Source organism: Falco biarmicus, chromosome 18, assembly GCF_023638135.1.
Source record: "Falco biarmicus isolate bFalBia1 chromosome 18, bFalBia1.pri, whole genome shotgun sequence".
NCBI lineage: Eukaryota > Metazoa > Chordata > Aves > Falconiformes > Falconidae > Falco > Falco biarmicus.
The window spans coordinates 1540142-1556782 of NC_079305.1; the positions used below are offsets into that span (position 1 = coordinate 1540142).

The 16641-nt window shown below is 63.1% G+C and overlaps 1 protein-coding gene across 1 annotated transcript in view; it reads left to right on the forward strand.

The window, feature by feature from the left end:
• Positions 1 to 1138: 1138 nt before the first annotated feature.
• The window catches only part of FER1L5 (fer-1 like family member 5), a 25657-nt gene continuing 10154 nt past the window's right edge, over positions 1139 to 16641 (forward strand). The window contains 23 exon segments of the mRNA XM_056321759.1: positions 1139 to 1223; positions 1456 to 1511; positions 1597 to 1689; positions 1772 to 1804; positions 2196 to 2324; positions 2402 to 2464; positions 2550 to 2600; positions 3554 to 3597; positions 3732 to 3789; positions 3898 to 3986; positions 4073 to 4187; positions 4322 to 4499; positions 4591 to 4715; positions 4814 to 4905; positions 7631 to 7817; positions 7910 to 8065; positions 13417 to 13530; positions 13607 to 13770; positions 13856 to 13970; positions 14802 to 14975; positions 15789 to 15846; positions 16158 to 16339; positions 16454 to 16560. Of these exon segments, the coding sequence (XP_056177734.1) occupies positions 1139 to 1223; positions 1456 to 1511; positions 1597 to 1689; positions 1772 to 1804; positions 2196 to 2324; positions 2402 to 2464; positions 2550 to 2600; positions 3554 to 3597; positions 3732 to 3789; positions 3898 to 3986; positions 4073 to 4187; positions 4322 to 4499; positions 4591 to 4715; positions 4814 to 4905; positions 7631 to 7817; positions 7910 to 8065; positions 13417 to 13530; positions 13607 to 13770; positions 13856 to 13970; positions 14802 to 14975; positions 15789 to 15846; positions 16158 to 16339; positions 16454 to 16560 (2468 nt within the window).

Sequence of the window (16641 nt, forward strand, 5' to 3'; positions counted from 1 at the left end):
CTATAGGGACATGGGGACTCAGTGCTGTAGGGACATATGGACATGGGGACACGGGGACATGGGGACTTGTTGCTATAGGGACATGTGTGCATGGGGACTCAGTGCTATAGGGACATATGGACATGGGGACACAGGGACATGGGGACTCGGTGCAATAGGGACACACAGACATGGGGACTCCGTGCTATGGAGATATGGGGACACAGGGACTCGGTGCAATAGGGACACACAGACATGGGGACACACAGACATGGGGACTCGGTGCTATAGGGACACATGGACATGGGGACTCAGTGCTATGCAGACATGGGGACACAACGAGGACATGGGAACTCAGTGCTATAGGGACATGTGGACACGGGGACATGGGGACATAGGGACTTGGTGCTATGGAGATATGGGGATGCGGGGACACAGGGAGTCCGTGCTATAAGGACATGGGGACTCTGCTATTGGGACATATGGACATGGGGACACACAGACATGGGGACTTGGTGCTATAGGGACACAGGGACATGGGGACTCAGTGCTATAGGGACATACAGACATGGGGACACAGGGATATGGGGACTCGGTGCAATAGGGACACAGGGACATGGGCACATGCAGACTTGGTGCTGTGGAGACATAGGAACATGGGGACATGGGGACACAGGGACATGGGAACTCAATGCTATAGGGACATGGGGACTTGGGGACTCGGTGCTGTGGGGGCATGGGGACGTGGGTATGTGGACATGGGGACATAGGGACTTGGTACTCTAGGGACATGGGGACTCAGTGCTATCAGGACATGTGGACATGGGGGCTTGTTGCTATGGAGACGGGACACATGGACATGGGGACTTAGAGCTATAGGGACACAGGGACATGGGGACACACAGACACAGGGACTCAATGTTATAGGGACATATGGACGTGGGGATGCGGGTACACAGGGACACAGAGCATAGATATGTAGTGACAGGTATGCAGCGACAAACGCATATTGTGACACAGTGACACCCGCCAAGCCAAGCCAGCAGTAGCCCCTCCCCCCCCCCCCCCCCCCAGTGCCATTCCATAATGCATCCAGGCACCGAGGTGGCAGTGCCTTGGTGACAGCGCCTCTGTCGCACAGTGGCACAGGGAAGCGACCATGCTGCGGCTGCTGGTGGCCAGTGCCCATGTCCCCAGGCCCACCAGCTCTGGGCCTGGCTTGCACGTGTCTGCCCGCTTCAGAGGTACTGCCGGGGTACGAGGGGGGGGACACTGTGGTGGCCGTCCCCATGGGACAAGATGGCATCAGCCATCCTGGTGCAGGCGGGGGAGGCAGCCTCGTGTGATGGGATGGTGCCACCCGTGCCTGGGGACAGCGATGTCCATGCCTGCACATGGGGACAGGGGCCAACCTTCCCCTTGCACCCAATGTCCCCTTGACATGCCACCACCTTCCCTCCTGTCGTCCCCCCCCAGGTGTCCCCAGGAGCACCCGAGTGGTGCCGGAGGAGCACAGTCCCATCTGGAATGAGGTGAGGTGACCCCAGGGTGGCCTGCAGTGGCATGGGGACATCTCAGGCCACCTCAGTGACCTCTTGTATCTGCTGTCCCCCCCAGACACTGGTGTGGCCACTGGGCATGTGTCCCCTGCAGCCCACGGCCAGCCTCACCCTGCGCCTCCGGCACTGGGGGCCAGCCGGCACCCCAGGGGTAAGTAGCCCCCATGGGTGGGCACCCCAGGGGGACCACCCACAGTGTGACCACCCTCACCGTGTCCCCCCTGTCCCCGCAGGGACCTAGGGGCCACCACGGTTTCACTGGACCGGTTGGTGGCCGACCCTGGGCTGCCACTGTCCCTTGCTGACGTCCCGCTGCTGGACCCACGGGGACAACCCACGGGGGTGAGCACCCACCCACACACCCACCCAGCAGCACCCCAGGGTGCCACCAGGCATGGTCTAGGGTGCCACCTGTCCTTTTGCAGTGCACTGTCACCTTCCGCTGCTCTTACATCCCCCCCATGGCACCCGCAGAGGACACCGCGGTCCTGCAAGGACAGGTGCCACTGCGGGGCGGTGTCACCAGGGTCACCCCACCACCCCAGCAAGCCCTCGGCTGGGAGCAAAGAGGATTTCCAGGTATGGCACCCATGGGCGCGGTGGCACCCAAGGGCGATGTCCTGTCAGGTGGCCACTGTGTCACCTCCTGTCACATAGGTACGAGTGAGGATCATCAAGGGCCACCAGCTCCAGGGCAATGACATCAAGCCGGTGGTGATAGTCCTCATCGGCCAGCACCGCTTCAGGACCAGGATCCGAGTCGGGAACAACCCCTACTACAATGAGGTGACACCGGGGAGGGGACATGAGGACCCGCCGGTGTCCCCTCACCCTGCCCTCACCCTCTTTTGCCCGTTTTCCAGGTGTTTTGCCAAAATTTCTACCTGACGCTTGCCCAGCTGGTGGTGGAGCCCATCCGCATCCAGGTCAGGGAGGGGCTCGGTGGCACCGGTGGGGACAGGGACAGCGGAGTGGCCGCTGACACCGTGTTCCCCCCCCCTGCCATCGCAGGTGCTGGACTCGCGGGCCACCCGCGCCAAAGCTGTCATCGGCATCTTCCAGGTGAGGACAATGGCTGAGGGACGAGGCGTCACGCCATGGTCCGGCCGCTCTCACCCCCTTTGCCATCCCCGCAGCTGGACATCGGCACCGTCTGCCGTGCGCCAGGTAGGTGAGAGGGTTGCGGTGGGCCACCGCGGTGACACTGAGGTGACACCGGGGTGACACCGGCGTCTCCCACCACGCCAGGACATCACTTGAGCTGGAAATGGCTAAGCCTGCAGCACCCCCAGCGCCCCGACGCCGGGTGCCAGGGGTACCTCCGTGTCAGCATGGCTGTGCTCCGCGCCGGCGAGCCGGGTACCGGGTGAGCATCCCCCCATCCTCCCCAGCACCCCCCAAAGAATCCTGCCTGGAGGAGGGGGGGGGGGCCCCATTTTTCCATACCCCACCCCAAGGAGCAGGAGGAGCCGGCGGGGGGACGAGGACGTGGAGGCCAACCTGCTGAAGCCCCCACCATGTGCTGCCACGCTCCAGCTCTGCATCTACCGCGCTGAGGACCTGCCGCAGGGTGGGCATGGGGGGGGGTTTGGGGGGGTTGGGTGGATCTGGGGGATCCCCCCCATGCCCACCTCTCCTCATCCCCATGGAGCAGAGGCGGCTCGGCAGCATCTCCCCTCGGTGGGCAGCAAGAGGGGCTTCGTGGCCGGCGGCGGTGCGGGTCAGCTTCGCCGGCAGGGACGGTGGGTGCTGGGGCTGGGGCTGGGGGTGGGGTGGGGGTCGCATCCTGCGGCGGTGGGGGGTCATGGCTCTGCTCAATGCAGCTCTGCACCCGAGTGATGCCCCCCGACGCCAACCCGGAGTGGAACGAGGTCTTCTTCTTCCCCTGCGGGTGAGGTGCCCCCTCAAGCCCCAGCACACATCCTGCACCCCCCCCAAAGCAGGGGTGCCCCCAAAAGGAGGTCACCTCATATTTCAAACCCCCCCCCCCCTTTTTTTTTTTTTCTCCCCCACAGCTGCCCCCCATCTGTGATGAGATCCAGCTGGCCATCCTCAGTGGGTAAGTAGGGGGAACCCCCCAGCTTTGGGGGAACTCCCTGGTTTTGGGGGACACCCCACTTTGGGGGGACACCACATTTTGGGGGGACACCACATTTTGGAGGGACACCCCCCCCTTTCATTGCTCACCCGCAGGTCCCGCAGCAGCAAGGTCCTGGGCACCGCCGTCCTCCACCTCTCCCAGATCTCTTCCGCCGGTGCTGAGCTTGAGGGTGAGCAGGGTGATCCACCCTTGGGTGGGGGGGTCCCCAGAACCCAGACCCCCCCCCCCCCCCCACTGAATCCCCTTTTTTCCTCCCAGAGGGGACCCCTGGCTTCTTACCCTGCTTCGGACCCAGCTTCCTCCCCTTCTACGGTCCTCGGCCGGACGCTGCCGGGAAGCTCAGCACCGTGAGTGGGTGCCAGGGGTGGGCACAGCACCCATTTGGGTGTTGGGGGGGGTGACACCCACCCACCCACCCACCCTTATGCAACAGGGACACCAAGGTGGCTTATCGGGGCCGGGTGCTGCTGGAGCTCAGCACCCACATGAGGACCCCGGATGGGTGCCAGCAGGCCACCATCGCCCCTGAGGATGTCACCCGGGTGCAGGTGAGGACACGGGGACACTGTGCAGTTTCAGTGCCACCCTTGGGGGTCTTTTTTTTTTTTTTTTTTAAGTGCCATTGGAATATTTGGGGAGGATTTTGGGAAATTTTGGGAATTTTTATTTTTTTTTTCCACAGTGCCATTTGCCCCGCCATCGGTTCGGGCTCTGTGGGGTCTTTTATTCGGCCACCATGGTGCCAGCCGGCCCTGAGCTCCTGCGCTTCGAGCTCAGTCTTGGCAACTACGGTGACATGGGCGATGTCACCTGCAAGCCAGCTGCCTCCGTCACCCCGCACGGTTGCCCCCTCTTTGATGGTGAGTGGGATGCTGGGGGACACACACACACACACACAAAGGTGGTACCCCTCCGGTGTCCCATAGGATGCTCAGTGCCCTCTGGATACAGGCAACCGCTATCACTACCTGCCGTGGTACGGTGACAAACCGGTGGCGGCTGTCACCTCGTCCTGGGAGGATGCCAGTCACCGTTGGGATGCCCTAAACCTCCTGCATGCCTTGTGCCGGCGGCTGGTGAGCACCCATGGGTGACGGTGGGGTAGGGCGGGGTGGGACGTGACCCCCCCCCCCACTGCTCTGGGGTGGGATGGTTTTAGGGGGGATCTTTGCAGGAGAGGAACGTGGCGGAGCTGCGGGGCGCCCGTGGGGACATGGTGGGGGACATCGGCAGGAGGCTGCTGCGCCAGCTGGCACAGGACTGCGGGTGAGGGGGGGCGGGGGGGGGTGGTTCTCGGGGGGGGGGGGGTGCTGGGTGTCCTGAAGTTGTAGGTGGTGGGGGTGCTGGGGGGGACCCCTGGGCTTGCAAACACTCTTTGGAGGGGGGAAATGGGGTTTTGGGGGGGAGGAAATGAGGAATTTTAGAGGAAAATGGGATATTTGGGGGGGAAATGGGATAATTGAGGGGGAAATGGGGCATTTGGGGGGTGGGGCATTGGGGGAGGAAATGAGACATTGGGGGGAATGGGGCATTTGGGGGGGAAATGGGGCATTGGGGGAGGAAATGGGACATTGGGGGGAATGGGGCATTTGGGGGGGAAATGGGGCATTGGGGGAGGAAATGGGACATTGGGGGGGAATGGGGCATTTGGGGGGGGAAATGGGGCATTGGGGAGGAAATGGGACATTGGGGGGAATGGGGCATTTGGGGGGGAAATGGGGCATTGGGGGAGGAAATGGGACATTGGGGGGGAATGGGGCATTTTGGGGGGGAAATGGGGCATTGGGGGAGGAAATGGGACATTGGGGGGAATGGGGCATTTGGGGGGGGAAATGGGGCATTGGGGGAGGAAATGGGACATTGGGGGGAATGGGGCATTTGGGGGGGAAATGGGGCATTGGGGGGAAATGGGACCATTGGGAAGGAAATGTGGATTTGGGGGGGAAATGGGGCATTGGGGGGTGGAGTGGGGCAATTGGGGGGTATAAATGGGCCATTAGGGGGGAAATGGGGGCATTTGGGGGTAATTGGGGCATTTGGGGGGAAATGGAACATTGGGGGAAATGGGGCATTTTGGGGGGAATGGGGCATTTTGGGGGGAAATGAGCATTGGGAGAAATGGGGGCATTGGGAAGGAAATGGGGATTTGGGGGGAAATGGAGCATTGGGGGGGAAATGGGGCAATCGAGGGGAAAATGAGGCATTTTGGGGGGGAAATGGGGGCATTTTGGGGGGGGAATAGGGCATTGGGGGGGAAATGGGGCATTGGGGGAAAGAGGGTAATTGGGGGTAAAGTTGTATTTTTGGGGCAAATGGGGGTATTTGGGGGGGAAAAGAGGAATTGTAGAGGACAATGAGACATTTTGCGGGAAAATGGGACAACTGGGAAGGAAAATGGGGTAATTTGGGGGGAAACAGGGTAACTGGGGGGAAATGGGGTATTTGGGTGGAAAAGGAGGAATTGTAGAGGACAAGGGGGACATTTGGGGAAATGGGGTAACTGGGGGGGAATGGGGGGATGGGGGGAAATGGTAATTAAGGGGGAAGTTGTCTTTTGGGAGGAAATTGGGAGGAAAAGGGGGAGTTGTAGAGGACAGTGGGATATTTGGGGGGGAAATGGGGCAATCGAGGGGGAAAATGGGGCATTTGGGGGGGAAATGGGGCATTTGGGGGGGAAATGGGGGCATTGGAGGTGGAAATGGGCATTGGGGGAAATGGGGCATTGGGGGGAAAGAGGGTAATTGGGGGTAAAGTTGTATTTTTGGGGCAAATGGGGTATTTGGGGGGGAAAAGAGGAATTGTAGAGGACAATGAGACATTTTGGGGGAGAATGGGACAACTGGAAGGAAAATGGGGTAATTTGGGGGGAAACAGGGTAACTGGGGGGGAAATGGGGTATTTGGGTGGAAAAGGAGGAATTGTAGAGGACAAGGGGACATTTGGGGAAATGGGGTAACTGGGGGGGAATGGGGGGATTGGGGGAAATGGTAATTAAGGGGGAAGTTGTCTTTTGGGAGGAAATTGGGAGGAAAAGGGGGAGTTGTAGAGGACAGTGGGATATTTGGGGGGAAATGGGGCAATCGAGGGGAAAAATGGGGCATTTGGGGGGGAAATGGGGCATTTGGGGGGGAAATGGGGGCATTGGAGGTGGAAATGGGGCATTGGGGGGAAATGGGGCATTGGGGGAAAGAGGGTAATTGGGGGTAAAGTTGTATTTTTGGGGCAAATGGGGTATTTGGGGGGGAAAAGAGGAATTGTAGAGGACAATGAGACATTTTGGGGGAAAATGGGACAACTGGAAGGAAAATGGGGTAATTTGGGGGGAAACAGGGTAACTGGGGGAAATGGGGTATTTGGGTGGAAAAGGAGGAATTGTAGAGGACAAGGGGGACATTTGGGGAAATGGGGTAACTGGGGGGGGAATGGGGGGATGGGGGGAAATGGTAGTTAAGGGGGAAGTTGTCTTTTGGGAGGAAATTGGGAGGAAAAGGGGGAGTTGTAGAGGACAATGGGATATTTGGGGGGAAATGGGGCAATCGAGGGGAAAATGGGGCATTTGGGGGGGAAATGGGGGCATTGGAGGTGGAAATGGGGCATTGGGGGGAAATGGGGCATTGGGGGAAAGAGGGTAATTGGGGGTAAAGTTGTATTTTTGGGGCAAATGGGGTATTTGGGGGGGAAAAGAGGAATTGTAGAGGACAATGAGACATTTTGGGGGAAAATGGGACAACTGGAAGGAAAATGGGGTAATTTGGGGGAAAACAGGGTAACTGGGGGGAAATGGGGTATTTGGGTGGAAAAGGAGGAATTGTAGAGGACAAGGGGACATTTGGGGAAATGGGGTAACTGGGGGGGAATGGGGGGATGGGGGGAAATGGTAATTAAGGGGGAAGTTGTCTTTTGGGAGGAAATTGGGGGGGAAATGGGGAATTGTAGAGGACAATGGGATATTTTGGGGGAAAAACGGGGCATTTGGGGGGGCTGTCTGCAGGCGAGCGCTGCCCCGGCTGGAGGCTCAGCCCACCCCCACGCCGCTGGACACCCACCTCCGGGCCACCCGTCTTCACGTCCTCCGGTGCATGGCGGCGGCGGCGGCGGTGCCACCGAGGGCCGGCTGGGACACGTTGCTGCCGGTGGCCGAGGGCTGGCTGGGACGCGTGACCGCCCTGGCTGTCGAGGTGGGGGCTGAGGCTGGGATACGGGGGGGGGGGTGTCTCATCGCTGTGATGAGCTGTGGCTGGGCTCAGCCCACCGGTCCCTGTCCCCACAGCCGCAGGCTGGGGTGCCTGACGTGCTGCTGTGGCTGCTGCGGGGCGAGCGGCGGGTGGCTTGTGCCCGTGTCCCCGCGGCCGATATCATGTTTTCCCGGAGTGGCCCCGGCGCCTGCGGCCAGCTCTGCGGCCGGATCCAGACCCTCTTCCTGGTGGTAGGCAGCCCATGTCACATCCATGTCACCTCTGTGTCCCCTCCGCGTTCCCTGAACCCCTCCATGTCACCTCTGTGTCCCCTCTGCGTTCCCTGCATCCCACCCATGTCACCTCTGTGTCCCCTCTGTGTTCCCTGCATCCCCTCCTTGTCACCTCTGTGTCCCCTCCGCGTTCCCTGAACCCCTCCATGTCACCTCTGTGTCCCCTCCGCGTTCCCTGAACCCCTCCATGTCACCTCTGTGTCCCCTCCGCGTTCCCTGCATCCCACCCATGTCACCTCTGTGTCCCCTCCGCGTTCCCCGCATCCCCTCCATGTCACCTCTGTGTCCCCTCCACGTTCCCTGCATCCCACCCATGTCACCTCTGTGTCCCCTCTGTGTTCCCTGCATCCCCTCCTTGTCACCTCTGTGTCCCCTCCGTGTTCCCCGCATCCCCTCCTTGTCACCTCTGTGTCCCCTCTGTGTTCCCCGCATCCCCTCCATGTCACCTCTGTGTCCCCTCCGCGTTCCCTGCATCCCACCCATGTCACCTCTGTGTCCCCTCTGTGTTCCCTGCATCCCCTCCTTGTCACCTCTGTGTCCCCTCCGCGTTCCCTGCATCCCACCCATGTCACCTCTGTGTCCCCTCCGCGTTCCCCGCATCCCCTCTTTGTCACCTCTGTGTCCCCTCCGTGTTCCCCACATCCCCTACTTGTCACCTGTGTCCCCTCCGCGTTCCCTGAACCCCTCCATGTCACCTCTGTGTCCCCTCCGCGTTCCCCACATCCCCTCCATGTCACCTGTGTCCCCTCCGTGTTCCCTGCATCCCCTCCTTGTCACCTCTGTGTCCCCTCCGTGTTCCCTGAACCCCTCCATGTCACCTCTGTGTCCCCTCCGCGTTCCCTGCATCCCACCCATGTCACCTCTGTGTCCCCTCCGCGTTCCCTGAACCCCTCCATGTCACCTCTGTGTCCCCTCTGTGTTCCCCGCATCCCCTCCATGTCACCTGTGTCCCCTCCGCGTTCCCTGAACCCCTCCATGTCACCTCTGTGTCCCCTCTGCGTTCCCTGCATCCCACCCATGTCACCTCTGTGTCCCCTCTGTGTTCCCTGCATCCCCTCCTTGTCACCTCTGTGTCCCCTCTGTGTTCCCCGCATCCCCTCCTTGTCACCTCTGTGTCCCCTCCGCGTTCCCTGAACCCCTCCATGTCACCTCTGTGTCCCCTCCGCGTTCCCCGCATCCCCTCCTTGTCACCTCTGTGTCCCCTCCGTGTTCCCCGCATCCCCTCCATGTCACCTCTGTGTCCCCTCCGCGTTCCCCGCATCCCCTCCATGTCACCTCTGTGTCCCCTCCGCGTTCCCTGCATCCCACCCATGTCACCTCTGTGTCCCCTCCGCGTTCCCTGAACCCCTCCATGTCACCTCTGTGTCCCCTCTGTGTTCCCCGCATCCCCTCCATGTCACCTGTGTCCCCTCCGCGTTCCCTGAACCCCTCCATGTCACCTCTGTGTCCCCTCCGCATTCCCCGCATCCCCTCCTTGTCACCTCTGTGTCCCCTCCGTGTTCCCCGCATCCCCTCCATGTCACCTCTGTGTCCCCTCCGCGTTCCCCGCATCCCCTCCATGTCACCTCTGTGTACCCTCCGCGTTCCCTGCATCCCACCCATGTCACCTCTGTGTCCCCTCTGTGTTCCCTGCATCCCCTCCTTGTCACCTCTGTGTCCCCTCTGCGTTCCCTGAACCCCTCCATGTCACCTCTGTGTCCCCTCCGTGTTCCCCACATCCCCTCCTTGTCACCTCTGTGTCCCCTCCGCGTTCCCTGAACCCCTCCATGTCACCTCTGTGTCCCCTCTGTGTTCCCTGCATCCCCTCCTTGTCACCTCTGTGTCCCCTCTGCGTTCCCTGCATCCCCTCCTTGTCACCTCTGTGTCCCCTCCGCGTTCCCCGCATCCCCTCCTTGTCACCTCTGTGTCCCCTCCATGTTCCCCACATCCCCTCCATGTCACCTGTGTCCCCTCCGTGTTCCATGCATCCCCTCCTTGTCACCTCTCTGTCCCCTCCATGTTCCCCGCATCCCCTCCTTGTCACCTGTGTCCCCTCCATGTTGCCTGAACCCCTCCATGTCATCTCTGTGTCACCTCCGCGTTCCCCGCATCCCCTCCTTGTCACCTGTGTCCCCTCCGCGTTCCCTGAACCCCTCCATGTCACCTCTGTGTCCCCTCCGCGTTCCCCACATCCCCTCCATGTCACCTCTGTGTCTCCTCCACGTTCCCCACATCCCCTCCTTGTCACCTCTGTGTCCCCTCCGCGTTCCCTGCATCCCACCCATGTCACCTCTGTGTCCCCTCCGCGTTCCCTGAACCCCTCCATGTCACCTCTGTGTCCCCTCCGCGTTCCCCACATCCCCTCCATGTCACCTCTGTGTCCCCTCCACGTTCCCCACATCCCCTCCTTGTCACCTCTGTGTCCCCTCCGCGTTCCCTGCATCCCACCCATGTCACCTCTGTGTCCCCTCCGCGTTCCCTGCATCCCACCCATGTCACCTCTGTGTCCCCTCCGCGTTCCCCACATCCCCTCCATGTCACCTCTGTGTCCCCTCCGCGTTCCCTGCATCCCCTCCTTGTCACCTCTGTGTCCCCTCTGCGTTCCCTGCATCCCACCCATGTCACCTCTGTGTCCCCTCTGTGTTCCCTGCATCCCCTCCTTGTCACCTCTGTGTCCCCTCCGCGTTCCCTGAACCCCTCCATGTCACCTCTGTGTCCCCTCCGCGTTCCCCGCATCCCCTCCTTGTCACCTCTGTGTCCCCTCCGTGTTCCCCGCATCCCCTCCATGTCACCTCTGTGTCCCCTCCGTGTTCCCCGCATCCCCTCCTTGTCACCTCTGTGTCCCCTCCGTATTCCCCGCATCCCCTACTTGTCACCTGGGTCCCCTCCGCGTTCCCTGAACCCCTCCATGTCACCTCTGTGTCCCCTCCGCGTTCCCCACATCCCCTCCTTGTCACCTCTGTGTCTCCTCCACGTTCCCCACATCCCCTCCATGTCACCTCTGTGTCCCCTCCGCGTTCCCTGAACCCCTCCATGTCACCTCTGTGTCCCCTCCGTGTTCCCCACATCCCCTCCATGTCACCTCTGTGTCCCCTCCGCGTTCCCTGCATCCCACCCACGTCCCATCCATGAACCCTTCACATCCCCGCCACATCCCGTCCACACATCCCTTCTATGTCCTCTCCATGTCCTCTTTGTGTCCCCTCTGTGTCCCATCCATGTCCCCTCCACATCCCCTCTCTGTCCCCTCTTCATGTCCCCTCTGTGTCCCCTCCATACTTCCTCTATGTCCTCTCCATGTCCCCTGCCTGTCCCCTCTGTGTCCTCTCTATAACTCCTCCATGTCCTCTACACATCCCCTCTTGTCCCATCCATGTCCCCTCCGTGTCCCTCCCACACCCTCATGTCACCTCTGGGTCCCTTGGCGATCTTTTCCATGCCCCGCTCCATGTCCCTCTACATCCCGTCTGTCCCCTCCATGTCCCCTTGTGTCCCCTCCATATCCCTGCCATGTCCTTTCCACATCCCCTGTGTTCCCTCTATGTCCCTTCTAGATCTTCTCCATGTCCCCCTCCATGTCCCCACTACATCCCCCTGAACATCTCCTCTGTGTCCCCTCCATGTCCCCTCTGTGTCCCCTCCACGTCCCCTCTGTGTCCCCTCCACATCTCTTCCATGTCCCCCCGATCCCCTCTGCATCCTCTCCATGTCCCCTCTGTGTCCCTTCTAGATCTTCCCCATGTCACATCTACAGCCCCCCACATCCCCTCCATGTGCCCTCTGTGTCCCCTCCACAACCCCTTTGTGTCCCCACCACGTCCCCTCCATGTCTCCTCCATGCCCCTGTGTCCCTTCTACGTCCCTCTTAGACCTTCTCCGTGTCCCCACCATGTCCCTGCCATGCCCCCATGTCCCCACCATGTCCCCCGCCATGTCCCCACCATGTCCCCTCCGACAACCCGCACCATGTCTCATGCCATGTCCCCACCATGTCCCTGCCATGCCCCCATGTCCCCACCATGTCCCCCGCCATGTCCCCACCATGTCCCCACCATGTCCCCGCCATGTCCCCCACCATGTCCCCCACCATGTCCCCCGCCATGTCCCCGCCATGTCCCCTCCCACGTCCCCCACCATGTTCCCACCATGTCCCCACCATGTCCCCACCATGTCCCCACCATGTCCCCTCCCACGTCCCCCACCATGTTCCCACCATGTCCCCGCCATGTCCCCACCATGTCCCCACCATGTCCCCTCCCACGTCCCCCACCATGTTCCCACCATGTCCCCGCCATGTCCCCACCATGTCCCCCATGTCCCCTCCCACGTCCCCCACCATGTTCCCACCATGTCCCCACCATGTCCCCACCATGTCCCTGCCATGTCCCCTCCCACGTCCCCCACCATGTTCCCACCATGTCCCCGCCATGTCCCCCACCATGTCCCCCGCCATGTCCCCGCCATGTCCCTGCCATGTCCCCTCCCACGTCCCCCACCATGTTCCCACCATGTCCCCGCCATGTCCCCCACCATGTCCCCCGCCATGTCCCCGCCATGTCCCTGCCATGTCCCCTCCCACGTCCCCCACCATGTTCCCACCATGTCCCCACCATGTCCCCTCTGACATCCCTCACCATGTCTTATGCCATGTCCCCACCATGTCCCCACCATGCCCCCATGTCCCCCACCATGTCCCCCACCATGTCCCCACTATGTCCCCCGCCATGTCCCCCGCCATGTTCCCCGCCATGTCCCCACCATGTCCCCACCATGTCCCCTGCCATGTCCCCCACCATGTCCCCACCATGTCCCCGCCATGTCCCCCACCATGTCCCCCGCCATGTCCCCACCATGTCCCCGCCATGTCCCCTCCCACATCCCCCACCATGTTCCCACCATGTCCCCGCCATGTCCCCTCCCACGTCCCCCACCATGTTCCCACCATGTCCCCACCATGTCCCCCACCATGTCCCCCGCCATGTCCCCACCATGTCCCCTCTGACAACCCGCACCATGTCTCATGCCATGTCCCCACCATGTCCCTGCCATGCCCCCATGTCCCCCCCCATGTCCCCCATGTCCCCACTATGTCCCCGCCATGTCCCCACCATGTCCCCCGCCATGTCCCCACTATGTCCCCGCCATGTCCCCTGCCATGTCTCCCGCCATGTCCCCTCCCACATCCCCCACCATGTCCCCCGCCATGTCCCCCACCATGTTCCCGCCATGTCCCCACCATGTCCCCACTATGTCCCCGCCATGTCCCCTCCCACATCCCCCGCCGTGTCCCCCGCCATGTCCCCTACCGTGACCCACGCTGCGGGGCACAGGGCTCTGGGGACATCTGCGCCCAGCTCCGGCTCCGGCTGTGGCTGGGACGGGTGGCTGACAGCAAGGACCTGCCGCGGCACCTGGAGGGCACCCTGCACGTCTACGTCGAGATGGTGAGCCCTAGGGTGGGGGGACCACCGCTGCGTGCCCCCCCCAGCACCCCTCAACCCCATGTCATCTCCCTCCCAGTACGAAAACCAGACCAAGCTACTGGGCAAGTGGGGTTCCCGGGGGCTCCTGGGGCGCCCCAGTTTCTCCGACAGCGCTGGAAAAGCGGGGCTCCCCTGCCACCGGATCCAGCCCCCCAAGGGCTGGCGCTGGAAGGGACCCTGGACTGTGGAGCCCCAGCGGCGGTGAGTCCCATGGGATGGGGTGGTGACACCCACCCTGCCACCTTGGGGACCTCGGGTGATGCCAGCGTTGTCCCCTTGTCCCCAGGCTGCTGCTGGACACGGAGACCAACATGGGCGAGGTGCTGGAGGACGTCTACGAGAACGAGAGCCGGCAGCCCAGCGGCGAGTGGGGACCTGCCGCCGTGGCCAGCACCGACGCCGTGAGCAGGGGACCACACGGGTGGCACTGGGGGGGTGCCAGCGGTGGAGTGGCACGAGTGCACCAGGGCTCAGCTCTCACCCGGTGTTGCAGAGCGGCACAGCGGTGCCACCCAAAGAGGAGGTGGCATGTCCCCAGGGGTGGCACATCACCGACGGCTGGCGGGTGGATGTGACAGGGGCTGTGGATGAGGCTGGTGAGTGGGTGTCCCCAGCCAGTCACCCTGGGGTGGGTGAGGGTGGGGTGGTGGCAGTGCTGAGGACACCTGGGTGCTGCTGCAGGTTGGGAGTACGGGGTGAGCGTGGACCCCGGCAGCCCCCCGGCAGCATGGCACGCCACGGAGAAGACGTACCACACGCATCGGCGCCGGCGCTGGCTGCGCACCCCGCCACAGAGACCCCAGTGCCCAAGGACCGGAGCAGGATGTGGCCTCCTTCCTCCAGCTGGATGGAGCGGTGGGGACAGTGACGGGGCAGTGGGGATGGGGGGGGTGGCAGGATGGGGTGGCAGGGTTGATGGGGACAGCAAGGACGGGGGTTGTAGGGACAAGGGTGGTGGGATGGGGGTGGCAAAGAGAGGAGTGGCAGGGATGGGGATGGCAGGGATGGGGTGGCAGGCATGGGGACAGCAGGGACAGGGGTGGCAGGGACAGGGTGGCAGGGATGGGGACGGCAGGGATGTGGCAGCAGGGATGGGATGGCACCAGACCTTTGCCCACTAGTGTGAGCAGCCCTGTCCATCCCCTTGTGCCATGCCACTCCATCCCCATGCCACTCCGTCCCCATGCCACCCCCGTGCCCATAACACCCCCTGGTGCCCCATGTCCCCACAGCACAGCACCGAGGCAGCGGGGGCCGAGGCCTGGGAATACGGTTCCCTCTGGGGTCGCCGCTTCCACCTGCAGCCCCGGACGGGCGACGTGTGCCGGCGGCGGTGCTGGCACCGGGGCATGGTGCCCACGCAGCCCCCGCCCGTGGCACCCCTATTCCTGCTGGAGGGCTCCCTGGTAGGAGAGTGGGGGGGAATCTGGGGGCACCGGGGGGGCGAGGGAGGGAGGGTGGGATGCAGGGGTGGAGGGAGAGAGGGATGCAGGGAGGGAGGGAAGGAGGGATGGAGGGGGTGCGGGGGGGATGGAGGGAGGAATACGGGGAGGGATGGAGGGAGGGATGCAGGGAGGGAGGGAAGGAGGGATGGAGGGGTGCAGGGAGGGATGGAGGGAGGAATACGGGGAGGGATGGAGGGAGGGATGCAGGAAGAGAGGGAGCGGGGGACGCAGGGAGGGATGGAGGGAGGGATGCAGGGAGGGAGGGAGGGATGCAGGGAGGGATGCAGGGAGGGAGGGATGGATGCAGGGAGGGAGGGAGGGAGGGATGCAGGGAGGGATGGACGGAGGGATGCAGGGAAAGAGGGAGGGAGGGATGCAGGGAAAGAGGGAGGGAGGGATGCAGGGAGGGAGGGAAGGAGGGATGGAGGGGTGGAGGGAGGGATGGAGGGAGGAATATGGGGAGGGATGGAGGGAGGGATGCAGGGAGAGATGGAGGGAGGGAGGGGTACAGGGAGGGAGAGATGGAGGGAGGAATACAGGGAGGGACAAAGGGGGGAATACAGGGAGGGATGGAGAGAGGGAGGGAGGGATGGAGGGAGGGAGGGAGGGAGGGTGGCAGAGACAGGGATGTCGGGGAGGGGGATGCAGGGCTGAGGGGACAGGTGGGTCATGCAGTGGCGTGACACTGGGGCGGTGGGACATGGGGCAGCGGGCTGCAGGGCTGGGGGCAGCAGGGCCGGGGGCTCCCCCACCCCACGTCCCGTGGTGCCGCAGGGCATGGAGGACCTGGCCGAGGAGGACAAGCCGGCCGTGGCGGAGCAGCAGGCGCAGGGCTCGTGCCGGACCTCCCCCAAGCAGCCCCATGCCCCTCATCCTCTGCACCTTCCCACGTGAGCTCCGGGGGACACGGGGGAGGGGACCAGGCCCGGCCAGGGGGGTGCCAGGTCCCCCCCCCCCCCCCCCTCCAGCCCCTGCCTCTCCCGCAGGACCCAACTTCTTCCAGCTCCGCTGTTACATCTTCCAGGCGCTGGAGCTGGCACCCCCCGCGGCACCAAGGCCACCGCAGGTGGGACACCCCCCCCCCCCCGGCCCCCCACCCCAGGGTGGGCACCCCAGGGTGCTGACGGTGTCACTGTCCCCCAGACCCTGTCGCCCACGTCTCCTTCGTGCACGTCAGCCAGAGCACCCAGGTGCTGCCTGGCACCCGGGACCCCCTCTGGGACCAGACGCTAATTTTCCACCGGGTCCTGCTGTACGGGGACCCCCGGGGCGTCTGGGATGAGCCCCCCACCGTGGTGGTGGAGGTCTTCGACCAGGACAAAGCGGTACGGCACGCATGGGTTGGTGGGGGGGGCACCCATGGGTGGGGGCAGCACCCATGCCCAAGCAATGCTTTGCAGGGTGCCGGTGCTTTCCTGGGAGGAGTGTGTGCGCCCCAGATGTTTGGCTGGATGTGGGGCACCGGCAGCCCCCCCGGCTCCGGCGTTACCCACTGCAGGGACCGGGGGGGGCCGGCCGGGGAGCTGCTGGCCGCCTTCGAGCTGCTGTACGATGCCGAGGTGAGAGGCTGGCCGGGAGGTGGCATGGGGGGCACCCAGGTGATGGGGTCCCACCATCACCGTGTGTG